This window comes from Microtus pennsylvanicus, chromosome 11, assembly GCF_037038515.1.
Source record: "Microtus pennsylvanicus isolate mMicPen1 chromosome 11, mMicPen1.hap1, whole genome shotgun sequence".
Taxonomy (NCBI): domain Eukaryota; kingdom Metazoa; phylum Chordata; class Mammalia; order Rodentia; family Cricetidae; genus Microtus; species Microtus pennsylvanicus.
Window position 1 is genome coordinate 70,094,929 of NC_134589.1, and position 23,940 is coordinate 70,118,868.

The 23,940-nt window shown below is 40.3% G+C and overlaps 1 protein-coding gene across 8 annotated transcripts; it reads right to left on the minus strand.

Moving 5' to 3' along the window:
• Positions 1–1,856: 1,856 nt before the first annotated feature.
• Clk4 (CDC like kinase 4) lies at positions 1,857–19,789 on the minus strand. 8 transcript variants are annotated; one of them, XM_075992735.1, is made up of 16 exons: positions 19,642–19,755; positions 15,553–15,713; positions 14,690–14,756; positions 14,069–14,134; positions 12,294–12,352; positions 10,796–11,018; positions 9,649–9,739; positions 9,189–9,255; positions 6,964–7,080; positions 6,713–6,879; positions 6,454–6,548; positions 6,051–6,180; positions 4,923–5,005; positions 3,103–3,182; positions 2,421–2,511; positions 1,857–2,346 (listed from the first exon to the last, which is right to left on the minus strand). In XM_075992735.1, the coding sequence occupies exons 5-16, from the start codon at positions 12,344–12,346 to the stop codon at positions 2,206–2,208; spliced, it is 1,338 nt and encodes a 445-aa protein (XP_075848850.1). In that variant the 5' UTR covers positions 12,347–12,352; positions 14,069–14,134; positions 14,690–14,756; positions 15,553–15,713; positions 19,642–19,755; the 3' UTR covers positions 1,857–2,205. The 8 variants fall into 8 exon arrangements, with proteins under 8 accessions (XP_075848850.1, XP_075848845.1, XP_075848849.1 ...); XM_075992730.1 differs by lacking the exon at positions 12,294–12,352 and having other exon boundaries at positions 19,642–19,762; XM_075992734.1 differs by lacking the exons at positions 14,069–14,134; positions 14,690–14,756 and having other exon boundaries at positions 19,642–19,780.
• Positions 19,790–23,940: the final 4,151 nt, after the last annotated feature.

Genomic DNA, 23,940 nt, shown 5'->3' on the forward strand with positions numbered 1-23,940 from the left:
TCCCGTATATATAATAATCCAAGTTTTGAGACAAGTTTAGACTAAACATCAGACTTTTAGTTTTTGAGGTAGGTGAGGTCTACCAAAACAAGCATGACAACTCAGTTGTTGCAGTAAGTGCTTTTAGCCACTGAATCATCCTCACAGCAAAACTGTTTAAGAGTGTTATTGTGCAAATATATACTTAAATCTATTAAAAATATAGAATTAAGATGAAATATGGTAGCTAACATTTGTATTTGAACAGAACGTAGATTGATTTAAAAATTTGCCAATTATTTTAATATTTTGAAGCTGGCTATATATTTAGAGACAAGGACTCATTCTATTCTAATATTTTTTTAAGATGAAAAAAACCAATACAGAACCAACCTCCCTCAATGCTCAAGTATATTTCTATCACAGAACTTTCATCTTTTAAGAGCATATCATCTCAAAAAAAAACCAAAACCAAAATATATAGGGAAGGAGTCTAGAGGAAATGGGAGATAAAAGGAAAGAATAGGGAGATATGGTCATTATATTCATGTAATCAAAGAATTAAAAACATTTAAAAATTACCTCCATTATGAATGACCCATGTTCATGTGCCAGTCTAAGCCCTTTTCTTTTTAGTGCTGAAGCTGTAGACACCGTAAAAAGCAGTGACCCTTCCAGAAAACGTGTGAACCAATAAAGGCAGGCAGGAGCAGGGAGCTGAGAGCTCAAAGGAAGGAATGCTTGGCAAAGAACATTTCCACAATGACCACCCTGACCACTACTCATTTCTTCTATGTTAGTGTTAGTAAACAAGTTAGTAAAACCTTGTGAAGAATGTTAATTTTCAGAAGAGAAATGGACTTAGAGACTGTTATCTTAAAAAAAACCAAAACATTGTTTTAATTATGTGTGCATGGGTATGTGCACATTAGTGCAGCTGCCTGGATATCAGAAGACAGCATTGGATTCCCTACAGCTGGAGTTTTGTTTGCCTAACCCAGTGCTGGGAATCTAATTAAAAGTACGTGATCTTAACTACTGAACCAACTCTCCAGCCCCGAAAAGCAATCAGAAACGTGATCATCTTTTTTTCCCCTTTACACCAAGATCAGCCTATGAAAAGATTTTTGGGATGGGGCCCGGGAACCCATGCTGGGGAAAAGACAGGCTTAGGGAAGCCTAAGAAGTGGACTGAAGAATGGGATGGGAAAAATAAAACTTAGAAATGTTCTGAAGGTGTATGCTGACATCAGAAGCCTAGATATACTTTATGTGCAATTCTGTGATACTGAAGTTCCTAGCTCTACTGTACTAGGAAGACTGCCTCTAGACAGTATAGTACAGCCTGGCTTTAACTACTTGTCACGCAGAAGAAAGCTCTATATATTTGTGCTTTGAAATATAGACAGATACAGCTCAAATCTGTCTGCAACGTTAAATTAAGATTTAAGTCTTAAATGATGTGTTTGTGGTCTGATTAAACTCCTTCGTAGACTAATCAGGTATCTTTCCATGAGGGCCTGTTGACATCACGAAGAAAAGAACAGAAAAAAAAATTGTTTTGTTTTTTTGAGACAGGGTTTCTTTGTGTAGCTTTGGAGTCTGTCCTGGAACTCATTCTGTAGACCAGGCTGTTTTCAAACTCAGAGATCCGCCTGCCTCTGTTTCCTGAATGCTGGCATTAAAGGCATGCGCCACCAAGGCCTGGCCAGAAAACAAAAGTTAATGAAACTTTTACTATGCTAATTTTCCCGAGTTTTAGTTTTTAAAATCTGCCCACCTAGACTGCTGCCTGTTCAATAATCAATAACAAAAACCACCTTTCTCATGAAAAGTTCTACATTTGAGGTGTATAAAGAATACTCAATCACACAAAGTGGTCAAGATTTCCTTTTACTCAAGAAAAAAAAAATCACTTCAGAGTCAACCTTCATGTACAAAAGACAAGACCAATCACTTTAATCACTGGACACAAAGGGTATTCCAAAGGCCTTTAAAAATGGCAATTAACATCAAAAGGGAAAATTCATTTTAACTCATATTGCATTCATTATCAACACTATACTTAACAAGGTAGCTATGCTATTGATACAAAACATACAGTATTTACACTTAACTGTACAAAATAATTTAATGTTTACAAAAATATTAGAATGTTTAGTTGACTGACACAGTCTTAAAGTAATTGCTTCTAGAGAAGTATATAGGAAGACCACTGATTCCCATTCATTTCCTTTTTAATAAGTCAAAGAAAGGGTGCTGCAATGCTTCATCCAAGGTAATCCTTTTCGTTGGGTCATACTCCAACATTCTTCGAACCAGGTCAAACAGCTTTTCATGCTCTTCATCGTGACACAGCATAAATTCCTGGAGGAAATGGTCTTGTTACATAAAGACGTAAATGAAAATGTGACTTAATCATTAATCTTTTATCCCTTTACCTTCAATGGCTTGCAGCGTCTCCTAACATATCTCCCAGCTGAACTATGCTCATCCCAATCTAGCTGGTTGTGGTGGAAATATTTGCGCTTCCTACAAGAGAAAAGAAGTTGAAGTTAAAATAAAATAAGCAAAGTTCCACATTTTTACCTTGTCATCAACTTGGTAGGGACAAGAAAGAATAGATCTCTCTCTAAATGTACAGACATATATTTACCTGTGTGTAATTTTTTAAATATTGTCAACATGACAGGATCTTCCTTTATCATCTACTCTGGGGAATTTTAGTTATCTCAACTAGACAGTTCACAAATGAGAAAACACTCACTTTACAAAGGAAGACTCCTGGTGGGGAATTCTATCTCACCAGATATGGATGGGAATGGGAATTTTTTAACAACTTCCCAGGTGAGCTAGAAAACACTCACTATCCTGTTCAAGGGTGCAGAGCAGTAACAGGAAAATCAAACAAGACTGACAGACTCCAGAAAGAATGGGCTCTCACATGTATTGTTTTTTTCATCAACTTAAAAAAATCTACATAAAAGTTACTCTGAGTACTAAATTATTTTTTGAAAATGACCTTTTAAAAATGCTAAGATTATCATTTGTACAGAATTTCTTTTTACTTCCAGATCTGTAGTCCTCAGAACAGGCCATTCACTGAATGCATCTTAGACAAACCTTGTCTTTTGGATCATGTGTACTGGGATGGGTCCTAATATCCGCTCCATCATTGCCAGGTGCTCCTTACTATCATGAGTCTAAAAAAAAAAAATTCAGGAAAAAGGAATTTAGCACTCTCCACTTCCTTACATGCACATAAAAAAGAAGAGTAAAAATATATGCTGATAAAAAAGGACTAGTCTAAGCTGGACTGTGGTTGCACACACTCGGGAGGCAGAGGCAGGGGGAACTCTCAGAGTTCGAGGTAGGCCTGCTCTACAGAGTTCTGAGACAGGTTGGATTATACAGAGAAACCCTGTCTTGAAATACCAAATAAAATAAAATGAATAAAGGCCAGAGATGGCTTAATGGGTAAAAGGCCCTTGTTGCCAAGATTAAAGATCTGAGTCCAACCCCTGGGACTCACATCATAAAAGAACCAACTCCCACAAGTTATCTTCCACATGTGTGCATTCCCTCAAATACATAAATTAACAACAAAAAGACTAGATTAGCCAGTTACACAGTTTACATATTCTTCAAAGATGACTGATACTGAAAGAGCTATGCTGTCTTGTGCAAACACAGTACAGTCCAAGATCTATCTGGTAACCAACATGAAAAGTGTCTAACAAAAAATGCAACAATTTCCTTTTCATAAACTATTTAACTAGACCACTATTACGCTTACTTATCCCGGGTAGTATAGTTGTTCTAACAATTCTCACCACAATTCTTGAGCTTTGTTTAGGAATGTGAATTCAAAGAGATTAAGACAAAGGCACATAGCTCATAACTAAGCAAAGCTGACAACAAAAGTCAAGAATCTTATTCAAAACCAGCAAGAGTTGCTACACCAGAAAAGCAGCAGTTGGACACATAGGTGAAATGGTGTCTAGTCTAGAGCTGAGGCAGGCTAACTTTTTCTCTGAAAAAGTTATTCAGACAAAAGATATTTTAGGATGAGCTGCTGGCAAAATAGCTTTTCTCTTCATCAGGCAGCAGGGAGCACTTTTACAACAGCCCACACTTTGCCAATCTTTGTTCTAGAGAGCAAAGATTATGTGTTGTATTTAATGCTTTTTACATTTATCAATTATAAGGCCCAAGCAATTGCCTTTAAAACACTATTACTGCCGGGCCATGGTGGTGCACGCCTTTTATTCCAGCACTTGGGAGACAGAGGCATGTGGATCTCTCTGAATTCGAGGCCAGCCTCGTCTACAAAAGAGCTAGTTCCAGGACAGCTAGGGCTGAAACAGAAAAAACCCTGTCTCAAATAAAACAAAACAAAAAAACCATTATTATTGAGAGGAATAAATATTACTACTCCCACATTTGTTTTTGTTTTGTGAGACAGATGATTCCTTTTGCAGTCAAGACTGGCCTTAACTTCACTAGGTAGGTGAGGCCTCACAACTTGATCCTCTTGTTTCAGCCTCCTTAGTGACACGACTATCAGTATGTGTCATCATACCTAGCCAGTTCCATATTTTTATGTATTTAGAAACATGGTTAGCATAGCCAGAGCAGAATTACAATTAGCCACATTAACACTAATATAAAGTTCAAGAAGTTCTATAAAACAAAAAAGAGAAAAAGCAGAACATATAATATGAACTCTACATGAATTTCACATTATAGACAACATACACATTCAAAGCAAGTTACAACCTCACTAGTGGCAGGACTTTAATCAACTGTGCTTTCAGAAGGATATTTATGTTTTACTTTTAATAATAATGATCTATGGTAAATCTCCAATATGGAAGCTAAATATAAAGCACATAACACAAAATTCATTAAAGATCATCAAATAAAACGTATTAGATACATACCTGAAAGACTGTAAACCCAAGGTAATACTCAATAAGAATGCAGCCTATGCTCCAAACATCGCAAGGCTGAGCCCAACCTAAAGCTATCAAAAACAAACAAGCATGTTACTATTGAACACCTTTAAGCTGCTGACCCTTCCTCACACTCAGGTGCTCTTTATAGTCTACCTGGGAGGCTACAACAGCAACCTCAGGATTTACAATTTTGGTGCACATAGCTCAGGCTTGTCTGGAACTTGGTATTTTCCTCAGTCTTACAAGTGGGTGCCACCACACCTGGTCCCATATAGTCACCTTTGTTCATTCCACAATGTTCACCACTGGAAACTTATATAGCAATAGAGTAACATCTTCAGACACTAGAATTTGAGATCTAATCAGTTTTCAATCATTATACCTCAATATACTTTTCCTCAGGTGACTAACTGTAGCCCTTTACCCCATTAGTCAATGAATCCCTTCTGATACTAGAGAACTTCATCTCACTCTTTCCCACTGTTATCCGACTGCTAACATCTAAAGCAACTGCTTTCCCTTTACTGCAGCACCCAACTACATTTTCCTCTCTAATCCGCCTTCACCCTGGGGAACACCATAGTATTCTAATCCCCCAGACTCCAGATTCCCTTTCCAGTGACTCCAACTTCAGATCTGTACCAACCAATAGCACCTCTTCTGTTTTGTTTCCAAGGCCCCAATCCCATCAGTGACTTGAAAGTTTTGAGGTGTAATACATACTCTGAGTTTCTAAATTCTGCCCTTTCACTTCCTACTTTCTCCCATAGCTAACAGAGACTTTTGCTTAAAGTCTCTTTCCTCCTGCTCCTTACCTATCATGTCTAAGTCGGCCAACCAAACCCTGGGCACCTGTGGCAGAGCCTTACTTTGCCAATAGAGTGGAAATAAGTGACTACATAACCCCACAATCACAAGACTATGATGCTTTAACCAAACATACCCAGTTACTATCACTTGAGGGTCACAAATCATCAGCACTTAGAATACCTTTCACAAACACTGTCACATAGGAGAAACAGACAAAACTCATTTCTGTATCCTGCTAATATCATTTTAGTTTAACCATGACCTTCAACAATTAGAGTGTAAGGAAGTCTGGTGTCTACTAACCCAAAATGACCTCTGGAGCTCTGTAGTGCCGTGTGGACACCAAGGTACTATGATGTTCGTCATCATATGTTGCACTTCCAAAGTCAACAACTTTGATATCTGTGTTTTTCAGTGTGCGTTCATCTCGTTTCTAGAGACACAGTTGAGTAAAGATGAAACTCAATAAAGACATAAAACATTCTATAACACTACTCATAAAATGTGCAAATGAATCCTCCCTCTTTACCCTTCCGGCCTCTCTATCCCCCTCCCGCAACTGGGATACAAGCATCCTATTCATACTCTATTTGTAGATGAACATCAGATATAAACAGGTTCTGAAGTGAAATTCCTCATTCAAGGACCACCAAGCTACATTAATTTTAAAGACAACACCAAAAATTAAAACAAGTTTTTAACTTACCATTTTAGAATTGTATTTGACTACATAGTCAGACTTCACAAATAAAATATTTTCAGGTTTTAGATCCGTATGAGTTAATTTATTATGATGTAAAACTATAAAGAAAACAGAAAACCATCATTAGTCTCACTTAGATTTCAACTGGGGCTAGGATATGGGGGTCAAAAGGGATTTCACCTTTACCTGTAACCTGCAAGTATTCATATGCTGATTAGATAATAAAGACAATAAAATACACCGTGTATTCACGAATACTTACAATTTATAGATTGGCAGATCTGATAAGCCATTTGCCTGATGTGGTCAATTTGAAATGGCAGAAAGCTATTTTCTTTAATAAAATCATAGGTACTAAGTCCCAGCAGTTCAAACACAATACAAACATGACCATGATGATCAAACCATTCTAGCATCTGGACACATCGGCTAAAAGAGATCAAAATAATAACTGAGTGCACAGAAGTGAGCAGCTCACGTAGCATGACAGCTTGTGGTTCAATGTATACTTACAAGACACTGTTGGGGTCAGTGCTGTTCAAGTGCTCCAACACTTGGATTTCAGAGCGAGCTGCCTCCCGGTAACGGCCTACATTTTTTACAATTTTCACTGCTACATGTAAGCCATCCCTTAAAAACAAAAGATGATGATGCTAAATATATAAGCAGTGGGATAAAATTGCATACCCTGTGAAAAGCACTTTCTTTTTTTGTTTTGTTTTTGAGACCAGATTTCACTATATATAGCTCAGGCTGGGCTTAAACTCATTATGTAGCCCAGACTGACACTGAATTTGTGATACTCCTACCTCAGTCTCCTAAAATACAGTTGTAATTACATGTCTCCCATATTATTGTTCTAACTCTTTCAGAGTGCATTAATACCCTAGGTTACAGAAATATCTTTTCAAAACAAAGCAATCATTCACATAATACTTAGTAATTTTAAGATGTTTTTAAAAATTTACATTTATATTTCATACAAAACATTTTAAAGTGTAGCACACATACACAATCAGATCATTTGTTCATTTGCTAGGCAGGATCTATTTTGTGCAAAAGACAAGGCACAGGTGCTAGTATTGAACAATGGGACTCACTACTACATGCCTCAGTCTAATGACAAAGGCAGATGAGTATTAAGACATCCTCACAAGAGATGAAGCCCCAACTACTTATACAATAAAATAGCAATTCATACAATCAGACACAACTGAGCCCTGACAAACTGTGAGCCTATCAAACAACTGGCTAAAGACACTGTAAGCTATTGAGGCCCCTCCCTCCAAGCAGACTCATTCAAGTATGTAGAAATAGCTACAGTAAGAGCAGTGGGCATTTCCAATAATAATTCTTAAAGAATATAAATAGTATTTTGAGAAAATCATGGACAATGGGATGAAAGAAATTTTTAGAGGTTTTTTTTTTTTTTTTGGCTAGTGATAGAAACAGGACCTTGCTTGCCCATGTCAGCCACACGCTGGGCCAACAATAAACATTTCCAAGTATGAACTCAAGCAGTTTGTTCATGGATAACAGCACAGATCAAGTGGCTATGATACTAAGATTCACCAAATATGTCTAAACACAGATAAACTTTACTTTCAAGACTACTAGTCAGACAGTGGCGGTGCACTTGGGAGGCAGAGGCAGGTGGAGCTCTGTGAGTCTGAGGTCAGGCTGGTCTACAGAGTATAATGATATTTCATTTGTATTTTAGTGAATAAAGCTTGTCTGAAGATCAGAGAGAAAAACAGCCTCACTGATTGCTATTCAAATGTAACACAATTAACAAAAACCCAAGGCAGATAGATACTGGGGTTCAACCTGAAGATCAGAAAAGAAAAGCAGCTGGCTCTTACCACTCTATCTCAGTCTGAAAATGGTGATACTACCTCCAGGAGTCCTCAGAATGAGACTGTCTGAGAGCTGTCTCCTTTCATCTTATATTCCTCTCTAGGGCTAGGATTAAAGGCATGCACTACTACTACCAGGTTTCTATAGCTAAGTAGTGTGGCTACTGGGATTAAAGATGTGTGTCACTACTGCCTGGTCTGTAAGGCTGACCAGTGGAGCTGTTTTATTCTCTGGTCTTTAGGTAAGCTCTATTTATTAAAATACAAATGAAATTATCACTACAACAGAGAGAGTTCCAGGACAGGCCCCAAAGCTACAGAGAAACCCTGTCTCAAAAACAAATAAAAACCAAACCAAACCAAACCAAAAATAAACCTCAACTACCGCTATATACAGTAAGCTGGAAAATTATACCCTTTAAAAAATTAAAGATGTTATTTTAGAAAGGTGTAGCTTCAATAAATTATTTTAAGAAGTTCACTTACAAAAAAGTAGTAAAACCACACACAGAACAGAGGTTCTAAGGGACATGGTGCAATGAAGTAGGAAGTATATCCCAGAGAATGTAGACTTTACTCTACAGGTCCTAATGGAATTTCTCTGTAGTTCAGAAATCGCATTTTAATATATAAAACTGGAATTACTTTATTGACTCTGCAATCCAAAAGTAGCTGAATCCTACTGAACTTGAGTACTCCTTTAATTACAGAGTAAACTCCATCTGAGAGAAACTGACATCGCACACCAACAAAACTAATACTCATGGCACATAAATGATATTGAGTTACAGAAATCTTGTTGAATACCTCTCAGAAAAACTTGCAGCAACCACTTTAAAGTACATTTCATTAAAATAGTCAAGAAAGAAAAAGCAAACTTACATGCCATGGTCAATGCACTCTACAACTTTGCCAAAGGCCCCTTCACCTAAAGTGTCCACGATTTCATCTAAAGTGAGGGAGAGAAAGAGAGTCTAAGTACCTGAGTACAATTATACAGTTGTTCAAACAATGAATGCTTAAGTGTGGCATATTTCCAAATGATCTCTAGCAAAACATAACTAAGGTTTCATCGCTCAAGTTATTGTATTTTCAGCTGCTACAAAGCAATTAGATAGCGCTATCTGTCTTGCTCTAATCTCAAACTCCACTGATTATTTTGGAATTTAAAGAATAGAAATATTTAAATTCTACAGAAAAGAAGAAATACAAAAGAACAAACAAACCCACAAAAAATAAAACAAAAAAGCAATGAAGAGTCTTTAGCCCCCCGCTGACAAACTATTCTTTAAAAGATTATTCTGTCTGCAAAGTTTAAAAAGTGTTGAAAAATATTCTATACATCTTGCTCTTAGAACGTCTCCACTTTGACAGATCAGGTGACCCTCCTCATCATCCTCTATACTCCTGGATCTTTTCCTTCGGTGGCTCTTCTGGAACGGCAAGTGGGCAGCACCAAGATCGTCCAGCCAATCAATATATCAGAGTGAATTCAGGGCAGAATACGCAATTCATTCAGCGGGGAGATATTCAGGCATTCAGATAAGCACCAGGCCACGAACAGTTGGCAGGAGCAATTTCAAATTCAGTCCCCAGAAATTCACAGGGCACAGTTTATGTTACAGAAGAAAAACATGGCAAGGAACAGATTTTCAGATAAGATACTTAAAGTGGCAATAGAAAAAAACAACACAATTGTCTCTTTAAAATACTGATTTAATTGAAGTCTGAAGTTTAAAGAATGCAATGTCAAGATTTACTATTTTCTGATATAACCATATGCTGTGAGTTGAGTTGTCTAAGTTTGTCAGAAAAATGTCAAGATTAGTTGAAATTGTTCTCTTTTAGCAACATTTAAAAATAGATATCATAATAAGGGGGAAGTAAAGACTAATTTCAATCTTCAATCTAGTAAATGCTAGTTCTACAGAAAAAACTTGGGGAGGGAAATGGTACCTTGAAATTTACAAATTAAAGCTGTCTGGCTTTTTCAATACATTTCCCATTCAGCACCCAGTTCAGAACTTTAGCAAAATTAACTGCAGACAATGATGTGCTGCACTAGGAGCTATACTACATACTGGTCAGCAACAGCTAAGCACCCCAACAGTGTGACTCGCCTGAGTTGTTTCCAATTATCAGTAAAGCAATTTCTTTCAAAATAATTTAAAAAATGTTTACATTCAAAGAAAGATATGGGTGCCTCAGTTTTTAAATATACTGCACAACCACAAAATAAGATGTTTTACTATTAAAACCAACAAGCTCATGATCTGGTTTGCAGAATGAGTAAGTGTGGGCAAGTGAAGACTAGCTAATACACACAGGAGTCAGTTATGAGAATGTGTTCATTTCCTTTAAGAATTCAAGTAATATAAATATAAATTATAGCATATCCAAATAGCATTAAAGAAACTTTTAGGACCTTATCACTTTTTTTAGAGCCTTACAAATAGAATCCATTCAAAATAAAAACAAATCACTCATACCGAATGTGACTGATGACTTGCACAGTGTCTATTACGCTTCCTTTTAGGGCTGCTTCTCCTGCTTCGTACTGAGGATTTACTGCAGTGGATCCGGTAAGAGCTTTCAATGTCTCTATGATAATGTCTGGGAACATATCCTTCGCAGTAATCATTTCTGTACTCATCAATGTATCTTCGATCCCGATAATCTCTTTCATTCAAGCATCTTGCTTCTAAATAGTGACTGCAAACATATTAAAGAATTTCAAATTATTCTCTTCATTCTGGAATAATGTGGTTCAAACAAAATTCTCAAGAATTCTTGGTTTAAATAGCTAACTCAATAAAAAGAAAAATTCTAATTGATGAGATGAAATTTGTACTTATCTCAGATAACTTAATAACTTTAACCAAATATATTTTTCTATATATAATTTCTATATAGCCAGGCATGTTGGTATATGCCTGCAATCCCAGCATTTGGAAGGTGAGGGCAGGAGGATCATGAATTCAAGGTCATCCTGAGGTACACTGCAAATCTGAAGCCAGTCTGGGCCACATGAAACCATCTCCAAAAAACAAAACAAAACCCCCACACATTAGAAAATTGCTGCCAACAATTCATACCAAGGAACAAAGCTTTAATTACAATATATGTATAATTAAATGTTCCTTTACCTTCTGAAAAATCAAGACCAAATCTGCAAACCTGTTCTGCAATACACAGGAATCTAAAGATAGCTTCCTTTCCCTCTCTCAGAGCCACACACATTCAGAGAAAGGCAAAAGAGAATTCCTTTCCCTTTAAATGTTAAGTGCATTTTTGGATATCCCAGACAGACTCTTCTGTACTGTGTATCACAGATACAAGGAACCTTTAAACGTATTTCAGCCCTTTCATTTACTAACTCAATTAAGATCCCTAAAGGATATACCATTGTTGCAGAACACACTAGTGGCAAAAGCTAAGATTTGCAAACTGTCACTACTGCCCTACATGTCACCTAGTCTATCTCCTCTCTTTTCTATGTTTAAGTTTTCTGACTCCTGTTTTGGAAATCAGACACCAGAACTTCTGAGGCCTGCCTAGTGTGTCAAACACATCTAAAATCGACCCTCCTAACAAGAAAGGGTCCAGGACCCTGGACAGCCTCCTACTCTACTTGCTTTGCATTTCTTATTATTTTTGGTTGTTAGCCTAGTCTTTTAACGGTTGAGCCATCACTCTAGCCCCACTTTGCATTACTAATTTCCTGTGACTCTTGCAAAATACCCAAGAAATAGAAAAGAAAACAGCATTTTCTAGTGCCACAGTGCTTCTACAGATCCCTTTGAGAACCTCATGGGAAAGGTTATAGGCCCTTTCCCCCGAGAAATGTACAAATGCATAAACAAAACTTGGCAAGAACTTCATGGAGGTCATGGACCTCAGGAAGTCAGTGGATCCAAGTTAAGTGTCCTGATCTGATGGAAAGAAAAGGACAGATTCATTTGGCCCAGTTTCCCATCCCCCCTCTACCTGGGATGAGTGTCCTCTTCAACAGAGTGCGAAGCTTCAAGAGGGATGCACATGGAGCACTGAGGGAGAGAGGGGACACCTGCCCAGTCAGACAAATCAGCTAAATAATCCTGACAAGCAATGGAGTGACAGATGTTGCTGAGGCTGCCCCCACCAACCCCTTTGTACTCCCCAGAATATGCTGTCATTTCCTTCCCAAGTGCTGGCTTAAGCCAAAACAGAGAGAAACATCCCTAGGACAACTACTCAACAGGACTGGCATCTAATTCAGGCTGGGTTTTCTTATTGCCTAGCATCATTCTCAAGTTCTTCCTAACCTCTGGAGAAACAACTCAGGCTATTCAGATAAAACTCTAGGCCTGAGTCAATTGGTCTAAAACAGAAATCTGGATGAAACACAACAAACTAGATGTCATACTTTAAGGGCTTCCTACTTAATTTTATAAGGTATCACACCCGCCTCCACCACATCCAAAGTCTACCTTAAAAAAACTAGACTGATAATCTTTAACTGGAATACTATGTGAAACTGGCCCTGCTGACAAACACTCTATCAATGATAAAAAAATGGAAGTGGTGATGCACTACCATGAGTAGAACTAGCATGAGAAGGACCTTTCCAGTTTATCACAACCAAAGACCAAAGGTTAAAGATTAAAGTCCACAGAATTATACAAGCTGTAGACAGGGTAGACAGAATAACAGATTTCATCTTTTAAAAATATCCACTGAATGCCCAGTGAATATTTCATTGTAACTTTTCAAAACAGCCCAAACTGTTGAGTGCACTGAAATTTGTTTTTATTTCCACACAGGTCCTGTGGGAGATAAAATAAAATCATATAAGGCAAAGTCTCTGCCAACAAACGAACAACTTAAGATTACTCACAAAGAGAAAGAAAAATCAAAATAGACAAATGAAAAATAAGTTGAAAAGGTGCAAATGATCACTTAGACTCAGGGAAGGCAAAGAATTCAATTAGATTAAAATGATTAGGGAAGAATTCATGACAAAGACAGATAAGCATCTTAAAGGAAAGTCAGGATTGGACAAAATACACAGCAGAAGAAATTCCAGGAGAACAGCAGAGTGCCATCTAACACACAGACAGCACCACCAGGCAGAGGCTTAGGATGCTATAGTTAGACAGCAAGTAGATGACTGTATCAAGAGCCAATTTTCACCCAGGAGAATGTCATTAGAAGCCACACACACACCATACTATAGGTGTTTGTGAAAGGATGGCCTAGTAGCACTAATACTGAATACAGAGTTTGTAAATGAGGACCCAGGCCACAGAGACTGAATCTTAGTCTGCATATCTCCTAGGTGATTTCCAGTCATGAAATTTATCAAAGGTTTAAAACTTGGTATTCTGTGTTACGGGAAGACAAATATATAAAGGTTATTTACAGCTATGTTGGTCTTTCCAGTATTTGAGACAAAAGATTAATTAAGTCTCCTGAAAGACAGAGACCAAACTCACAGGCTACTGCCAAAAGTTAAGTCAGGGGAAAAAGGTTTTAAAATGCATGTAAAAAAGGGCTCAAATAATTAATACATAATAAAGTCTTATAAATCAGTAAGAAACATACTTTAACAGAAAACAACTGATGTAAAAATTCTCCACAACAAATTCACTAGAAATTTAGAAATTCAGATTAAGAAAACAATTTAAAACAGACAAAACTGGAGACAGCATGAAGGAGCATGTTATAAGCATTCTAGAAAAAGAAAAGAGAATATGCAACAAGAACCTTGTGAGATTTCATACCCTTTAACTTGAAAATGCCTCTTCTCAGAATCTACTTTCACAGGCAAAGATTTGTACACAAAGATCCTTTAGGAACAGACAGTGAGAAGTAATTCAGTAACGGGCAATAGTTTCCAACCTGTTGCTCCTTTATTCTTTGTTCCTTCAATTTCCCAGTAATTTTACTAAAATATTTATAAAATGTTTAGCTTTCATTTTTTTTTACAGTTAATGAATATTCTGGATTAGGATGAATAACCACAACCAAATGTGTCCGGTGTCAATGTCAAAAATGGCAGTGCTGGCTTAGTGGCTAATCGAACTGACTTGTTTTTTATAATTATGAATACAAATCCCTCAAATCAACCTTTACACATATATAATATATACTAGAACTATGAATAATTAGTTTTAAGATGATAAGCCTTAAATAGTATTTTGTACTTTGTATACTGTAATAGTGAGGTACAGACAATTTGTATTGTGTATTGTTCATTACTAAGGTCTGGTCATTCAATCTTGCCATAAACCTTACCCCTCACATAACTGTTTAATAAAGCATGATTATTGTACAGGAACTACAAACAAGCTCTTTGACAGAATAACTCTGTTTAGCACGGAGAAGGAAAAAAAATTACATACTGTTTTTTAAAGTAACCCCAGCTGGCTAATTTAGAAAGCAATCTGGTAAACAGCCCCAATGGAACATCTGCACAAACAAGGAGAAAACATTGAACCAACAAAACGAATGAAAAAGGGAAATTAATGGAAGGCAGAGTGAAAGAAACTACTCACCTAGCCTTTCTTTACTATTTAGAACTTTTAAGATTCTTTTAATCCTATGTACACATATTACCTTCAAATTTTATACCATAAGATTTCCATAATTTTTTAACTAAGGCTCTATCCTAAATTACCAGAGCAAGTTCCTAAAAATCTCAGACAGACATACCCATTGGTTTTCTTCTATAAACATACCCTGTAGAACACAAGTGACTAATCCTCAAAGCACTTTAATGTTCTCAAAAGTATGCTGCCTTTCTCATTTGTATTAACCACCCTCTGTGACATCTCAATTGTGAAACACTTTTTGCATACCCAAATATACATACCATCTTCCTATACAATTTAAAGCCACTCATTGGGTATCATTATATATATCCTTTTGCATCCCCCTCCCTTTTGTGATGAAGGGGTTTTTAAGGATTTTAGGACATCATGCATAGATGGTACCAAGTGTTCTAGCATTGAACTACATCCCCAGAGTCCTTATTTTTCATTCGCTTGCTGAGCAACTATCTGTCTCCCATCATTCCCAGTCAGATATATGAGAAACTATTTTATTCACAGCTATAGTCTCAGCACTAAAGAAGCTAGCCTATAATGGCACTCTTAACTGCTTTTTAAATGAATAAACATGTTGCCTGAATTCTAAATTTGATAAAAGCTATAAAAGTAAATGACAAATTTTTAAACCGTTAGAACTTAAAATACAAGTCATTTACCAATCAGAGTCTTTAAACTGATGATGTGGTTTACAATGCCTGTTTTCTTGCGTACTACTGTGAGATCTCCTCTTCCGTTTGTGACTTCCACTGTAGCTGTCATGGCCCCAGCTCTCTCTGCCATCCCAGTCGGAGCAGTGAGTTCGTTTGGAATGCCGCATCTGTTAACCAAGAGGGGGAAAGGGTGAGCTAGAAAGCTAAAGATGGTTGTATAATTACACACAGGGCCACACAGGTTCTTACAATCTTTTAGGTATACTCCCCAAAGCTTAGAACACATTAGCACTGCTATGAGACTGACTGATGAATGGGACTGACCTAATACTAAATGATGGGCAACAATGAGCCTTTAACACATTTTCTTTCACTACTTAGTAAAAGGAGAAATCCTCAAGTTAGTGTTTGCCTTCAAAAATACTCATTGACTTTAACCTTTTTTGTTTTGAGACAGGATTTCTCCATGTAGCCCTGGCTGTCCTGGAACTCACTCTGTAGAGCAGGCTGGTCCCAAACTCAAAGAGATCTGCCTACCTTTAACACCCAAGTGCTGGTATTAAAGGCATGCATTTAAAGGATGCACCTGGCTATCCTTTAATTTTTTTTAAAAAAGGGTCAATTAAAATTGCTCAAGGACTTGAGAGATTAGTCAGCCAGTAATGGACATGCTGTGCAAGTATGAGGACTTCATTTCAGATTGCTCACATCCATATAAAAAGCCAGACACCATAGCACAGAACTGTAATTCCAGAGCTGGAGTGAGGGTGGGGCATACAGATTCCTGAAACTCATTGGCTAGTCAGTCTAGCTTAACTGGCAAGTACCAGGTTCAATGAGAGACCTTGCCTCAAAAATAATAAAGAGACAAGGATACACCCATGTTAACCTCTGGCCCATACATGAAACAGAATGCACATATGCATCCCTGACACACAAAACAGTTCAAGCATAGACAAAGCATAGACAGATGATTTCGTTATCTTCTACTTATGCTGATGTCTTAATTAGGTCACTCTTATGTTAACAATTTTACCAACTGAGCTATACTCTCAGCCTCTGAATTTGGATTTTAAAAGTCAAGACTGAAATGATTAAAGAAAAGCACCCACACTATATTTATGGCTAGCTCACCCCAATAGTATCACAAATGTTCTTCAGCCTGGCAAAGCATAATACAAACAATTAAAAGAGAATCATGGAAGTGACTGGTTTAAAGGTAAAGAGCCTTTTATTAACGAGGCTTCTTTTTCCTTAAACTCTGTAGAGTTCCTTTCTCTAAATGCCAGAATTAGACCAATCTTTAAACTGAGACTTGGCCAGTGACATCAGATAATGGTAACAATGCTCAGACTTCATTTGCAACTTCCTGTGTACAGCTTGTATTCTCCCAGGCTCAGTATCTAACATTTATCCTTTTTGCTTGTGTCTAAATGTTGCATGCCCTTATAATGAGGCCAATGGACAATTTGCCAAAATTAGTTCTCTCTGTTCACCACACGGGTCTCTGAGATCAAAGGTATGCACCTTTACTCACTTAACCACCCAGTTTTCCAAAGTTTTTAAAAGATTAATTTTATTTTTAATGGGGGGAAAGCTGCACTTGACTGCGATTGTTCACAGAAGCCACAAGAGGGCACAGGATTCTCAGGTCCTTTACAAGAGCAGTACACACTCTTAAATCTCTGCGCTGTCTTTGCAGTTCCAGTTAAAAACACTGCTAAGCAGGGTTTAAATGGTTTGTGTGTATTGGGGGGACGGGGATAGGATGGGACAGGACCACAGCTTAGCAAAGAAGCTGAATAAAGCCCCAATGGAGCAAAACCAACTTAACCACCTTCAGTTTGCCTAAACGACTGAAAAATATGCTAACGAAAGCTATTAAACTCCAGGCTTGGAAAGAAGGCAGTTTCTGTTCTTGCCTCCAAGGCGTTCCTAAGAAATGATGTGCATCACACCACAGGGTGTGATATCCACATTCTTTTTCTGTCTTGACTACCGAGGATGTAATGGGAGGCGGGGGTGGTAGTGGTGGTGATGGTTCCGAATTGCTAGGCGAGGACTCTACCACTGATCTGTATCCCCTGTCCAAATATTCAGTAAATTCTATTCTCTTTCTTCTAGTTCTGAGCAGCCTTTCAGGCATCTTTGTGATAATGTGGCTTCTCTTTTAGTTCAGTTAAAAAAACCAAGTACGGGTTAAGTCACCCCCCTCCTCCTAAATTCTTGCCTGTTGCCTCAATAAAAGTAAGGCAAGCATTCCCTTTGATATAGTCATTTTAATATGGCAAAGTAAAATAAGCACTACAAATTTACTTATGGCAAATGTCAAAACTCAAACTTTCTTCAAAAAAGCACTCTTTCTATTTTTACTGGTATTCTGCTGACCCATTCCTTCTATTATCAAAATTGTATTTTAGCCACATTTAGGTTTTGGTCTGATTAAGCCTTTTTTTTTTCTTCTGTTTCTTTGGGAATTGAATCCCGAATCTCAAGCACTAGGCTACTAAGCAATCTTAAGTAACAGCAGGCAAATTTACAGCTTCTGATGACTCATCATTATGACTGTCCATTAAGTAGGGTTTCACAAGACTTATTTGTTTGTTTCAGTTCCCTCCTCCCCCTTAGATTTCACCCTGCCACACCAGTTTACTGAATTGAGACAGAATTCTCAAATGATATTAACACGCAAACATTAAAATTAAAAGAAATTCCTCGTGAGAGCCCAAGAGCTGTATTCCTTTATTTATCTAGATTTATTATTTAAAATCCAGCAGTTGGTCCCAGTCCCGACCACTCCCGCTGAACATCCCCCACCCCTGCTTTATCTCCAGTGAAGTTCAGAACTAATTTTCTTAGTCAGGTGTGGAGGCACATGCCATGGTGGACGCAGAGGCAGGCTGAGCTCTGATACAGCGGGTCCGATGACAGCCTGCTTTGCAGAGTACCACCTTGCCTCAAACAAACCAATAAAGAAATCTTTACTTATAAGGCAAAGTGAAAGATTTCAGGTCTCATATATGAACAAAGAGTTCCTTCTCATACAGGGGAAGGAAAGCTACCTCAAAATATTACACTATCTCTAATACTTAAAAAAAACGCTACATGCTAGAATCTTGGTGTCTTTCAATAGAATAACACAATGGAACCAATATGCATATACCCATATTGGAAATACGATTCCATTCTCCACCACCCTCTTAAAAACCGTATGGTATCTGGCTACTCCATGCTAAACACAGGCTTAAAAACATCGAGACCGGAGTTTCCAGCCTCTCAGAGGGCTGCATTTTCTAAGTGGGGGACAAGGGGCACTCCGGTGCTTGCTCAAAGCTGGGTCAAGCAGCGGCAGAGACAGAAGACAGGTGACTACTGGCCCACGGGATTTAGAGGGCTGACCACACCAGCAAAGGGTAAAGAGCACCGTTCGTTCTCGGCAGCGTTAGTACGGGGGAGAGGCGGCTACAACAACCAACAAACAAACAGGCTGGGCGTGGCGACGCCCGCCTTTAACCAGGCCGCTCGGGAGGCAGAGGCAGGGGGATCTTCGGAGTCCCAGGGCAGCCTGGTCCCCACGGCGAGTTCCAGGGCTGGCAGGGAGACCTCTTCGGGGAGCAAAGAACCAAACCCAAACCCCGCTGCCCCAAGGGCGGACGGACCTTCCCTCCCAAGCGTGTTCCTCGAAGCGGGAGGTGCGCTCCAGCCACCGGGATCGCCGCAGTGCCCGCCCCACCTCCCCCCCGGGCAGCTGGCCAGGGCGTTTGGCGCAGCCCCGCAGGGCGAACGGCGGACTCGGGGGAAGCCTCCAGTTCCGCACACTGCCAGGGCCGCCGAGAGGAGCGAGGAGGGGTGCGGGCGACCAGACTCCCGGGGACACCAGCGCCGGGGACGTGCCCCGCCAACGTCTCCCCATAGGCTCCCACCATGGCCGGCCAGCACCCGCGGGCCGCGACTTCAGCGGCGAAACCGCAGCAGCTCGGGTGTTGTCGCCGCCGGCTGAGCGGTGCCCCGCCAAGACAGACAGCCATGGGCGCAGAGGCCCAAAGTCCGTTCTTTCCTCAGCCACCTAGCTCCGCGAGGCCCTGCCCGCCTCACCTCCGCAAAAGCGAAAGGCCTGTTGGCCGAGAAATGTCGCCAAACCGCCGCCGTCGCTCTCTAGCCGCCGCTGCGACAAACACCGACAAAATGGCGTCCGCGCCGTCACCCCACAACCTCCTCAGGTGGATCTAGCGCCACCTACGCCGAGCAAGCGCGCATGCGTCACGGAGCCTCGGGCCCGCCCACAGATTCCGCAAGGGGCGGGGACTGTGACGTCAGGAGGAGCGTGATCACCCACACCGCGGCTGCGCGGCGCGGGCGGTGCTTGGAGGAGGAGGTTCTGTCAAGCTGTACCTGGGAGACCGCCCTGACTCTACGGCGCGTGCCAGCCTCTTAAAGAATTTTTTTTTTCTGGACGTGGCCGCCCTGGGCAGAGCCAACCTCTGACCCTTTCCCTTCATCCTCAAGTGGGACACCCATGGGACTCGGCCTGCCAGTCATCGATGAACTTTTCCTGGACCTCAGCCCCAGGCAGAGCCATTAGAGCATAAAGTCCCCAGGTCCAGGCTGATGGAGCCAGGGCAGCTCAGTGACCAGGATATGTTAGTCACCTGGCGCTTCCGCTCCAAACTGGATTTGGAGAAGTTTATCTGACTATGTCTCTGAAAACAAGCTTAAGAGGGGCTTACCCTTTCGGGGCATTCACCCCTCAGCCTGCAGAGCAAAAGGAATGGGGAAATTTCTCCTGAGACTTCTGAAGGCAGTGGGGCGGAGGTGGCACCTGCTTTTAATCCCAGCACTCAGCAGGCAGAGAGGCAGGTGGATCTCAGTGTGTTCCAGGCCCACCTGGTCTATGGAGGAGTTCCAGGACAGCCAGGGCTGTTACACAGAAAATCAAAACAAAGCAAAACAAAACAAGAGACATTCTTTCTGACCGTGGTAGCTTCATCCCTTTCTATTACAGTTACTAGACAAATGGACATTTGTGGTCAGAAGACATTTTTAATTTCCAAGAACTGGGCTTTTATGCCACAGGCCTGTAATCCCAGCATTTGAGAGTTATTGGCAGGAGAATCAGGAGTTCTAGGTCATCCTGGGCTACATAAGTTCAAGGGTAGCCTGAGCTACACGAAATCAAAACTCAAAAACCAAAGCTGTCTGAGTATCCACCAATATCATCAATACTGCCTAACCCAATAGGGTTGAACTTCTGGTCCTGTTTTCTACTCCCAAGAGCCAGGATCATGAGCTGCCTTGTCCAGATTAAACAAATCCTCTTTGCCCATCCATAGTCTCTTACAGTAATCTGGGCAACCCTAAGGCGGTTATTAGCTCCTAATTACAGATTTAACTTCTGGAAATGCCATTTAAACCTTGGCCTTGCTAGCTCTAGAGAGCTTGTGTCTATGTTGTCACGCTGGCTCCTTCAATTCATGCATCAAAGAAAAAAAGACTTACTTTTCTTAGTCATTTAGAGGAAAATGTCCTGAGTCCATCTTTTGGCAAGATCAAAAGGGTATGTCTGGAAAAAAAAAACCCAAACCCTTTCAGGGTGATATGTAACTGAAGCTCTCACGGTGAAACAATGAACGCTTTCACATCCAGCAAAGATGAGGGAAGGCCACACCCCACACCATGGGTCACAATGGGTCTCCCAGGCATCTCACACTGCCCAAGATGGACACCACCCTAGTTTTCCTCAGGATTCCTCCTATCTCGGCGTCCTACCCATCACTGAATGGGGCTCAGAGTCGGAGCCAGGCCACAGATGCAGGGTCCTCTTGGAAACACGTGCCAGAGGGACTTGGTCAGCCTTCAGGATTCCTCGGGATATTGGCTTCAGAAACTGCAGGAGACAAACCGTTTACCAAAACTTTCATTAGGTCATGCCCAAAAGTTCCTTGGCAGACTCAGTAATGGATTCTTGGATTATTCATCCCTCCTGTCAGAATGGAAAACTAGGAATTAAACTGGGTCTTTATCACTTTTAGGAGTCCAGCGATGGAATGAAACTAATCTCTTAAAGTCATAGCACGTCACTCTACAGTCATTATGTGCCTCCATTAGTCTAATTAAAATAACAAGTAAAATTTTATTGAATTTATTTAGAGACTTATGGGGGTGGAGGCGGTTGGTGAGCCTATGCCATGGTACAAGTTTGGAGGCCAGAGGAAAACTTAGAGAAGTCAGTTATCTCGTCCCACAACATGGATCCTGAGATCGTTAGTCTTGGTAGGAAGCAGCTTTGCCCATTGAGCCATCTCCTGTGTCCCTCCTGCCAATTATTTTTAATTGAACAAGATAGGTGGTGCTGGCTAAGTTAAAAAAAAAAAACAACTCAAAACAATTCTCAGTCACCAAGGTTGGTAGCACAGAGCTGTCAAACCCAGCATTTGAGAGGTAAACAGTGGGGGTCATGTGAAGGTCTTCTTAGACTACATAGGAAGTTCCAAGGCAGCCAGGACTACATGAGACCGTACACCCCAAAACAAAACAACTAAAGCTCAACATATGGCTTCCCCAATTCTACTTAGTGCATTTTCTCAGCATTAAAATTTATTGTCATTCTCTCATTTGGTAAAACACTTGACTAGTGTGCATGGTCCCCTAGGGACCATGGTATCAGGACTGAACAAGTAAGTATGGAGAAGAGAGAGGCGGGTATTTCTCAGTTTCCACCTTAACCTGCTGCTGTTTACTGAAGCAAACAAAGCATTAAAACCATTTTCACACAGTAGGAATCTATTAGACACTTACCTGTGAATGGATTAGGGAATCAACCCCTGGCATCATCTGCAAACCAAGGAATTCCTAATTCCAGATGCTTCAGTATTCCGACTGACTGAGCACCTCAGGTGAAAAGGTTACCAAGGAACATGCCAGATCTGAGATCTCAGTACCCCTTAATTGAAGAATTAGATGCCAGTTGAGTAATCGCCAACAGGGCCGAGAGCTTGATCATCAGACGAGTCAGAGGCACACCCGCCCTCACAATTAGGAGTCCCCGTTCCCACAATGTAAACAAGGAGGAACTAGTGCAGACCGCTGTAGGCCCAGTGTTGCCACTTCAGTCTTTGTGAGCCCGCGCAGCCCCTGCTTAGTTGATTCAGTGGGCCCTGTTCGCATGGTGAAAGACAGCATATGTTAAAAGGGGGGAATAGGGGGAGAAAAAACAGAAGATGAGTAAATAAATAGCTATGCCTTGAGAATCAAGCTGAAACATCAGGACTCAGGATCATGAGTCATAACATCAACAGTAGGACTTGTTGGGATGGACAAGGACATGCAAGCATAGCACCTGCAGAATCTGCACGGGACACTCTGTAATGAGAGATCAGAGACCCTCCCCTTGTTTACTCCTCATTCTGAGGCCCTGTACAGGATCCTGGGTCGCTGCCCAGGTAAGTCTCTTCTGTCCTCCAGGTCATGTCCTCTAGAGAGCAGCACCAGCTGGCCTGCCTTTCCTGAGCACAGAGCAGAGCACACCAGGTAGGGAATCCATGCATCCCCTTTACTGCAGGCCATTATTGCACCCATTGTGTAGGCAAAGATGATCATCCACTTCTGTCCCTCCTCCCTTGATCTCCCAGTTGCCATCCAAACTCCTCATGGCAACAGGAGATGGATTCTCTCACACACCAAACGCAGAATTTTGTAGGAGGCCGCTTGTTGGTTCCTGGCTGCTCAGACTCCTGAAATAATCAAACAGAAACTGTATTAACTAAATCACTGCTTGGCCTGTTAGCTCTAACTTCTTATTTGCTAACTCTTACATCTGAATTTAACCCTTCTCCATTAAGCTGTCCATCATCATGAGGTCGTAGTCTACCAGCAAAATTTCAGTGCATGTGTCTCTGGTTGCGTCTCCATGGCTTCTCTCTGACTCTATCCTCTTTTTCCTAGCATTCAGCCTAGCTTTCCCACCTAACTAAGTTCTACTTTGCTATAGGCCAAGCCAGTTTCTTTATTCAGTAACCAATAAAAACAACACATAGACAGAAAGACATTTCACATCACCAGAATTTGATATAAATGATCCTTTTCACCATTTAACAAAGACATCTCAAACCATCAATGTCCCAAAAAATGCCTCAATTTCAAAGCTAAACTGGGCACCCCAAGGAAGGCAATTCTGGTGTAATGGAAATCTTTCAAATTATATTATATTTTCCACAATGCAAAAACAGTCACAACTCAATTGAATGTATATAGCCGATATGAATTCTCCTTGCTTCTCTCAAGAACTTGCTTTCCAGGGAGACTTTTTGCCTATTATGGTGGCCACTATCAGAACAGGGACATTCCCTGGGAGAGCTAAGCATCCCCCTCCTCTTTATCTAACCTCTCTGAGTCTAT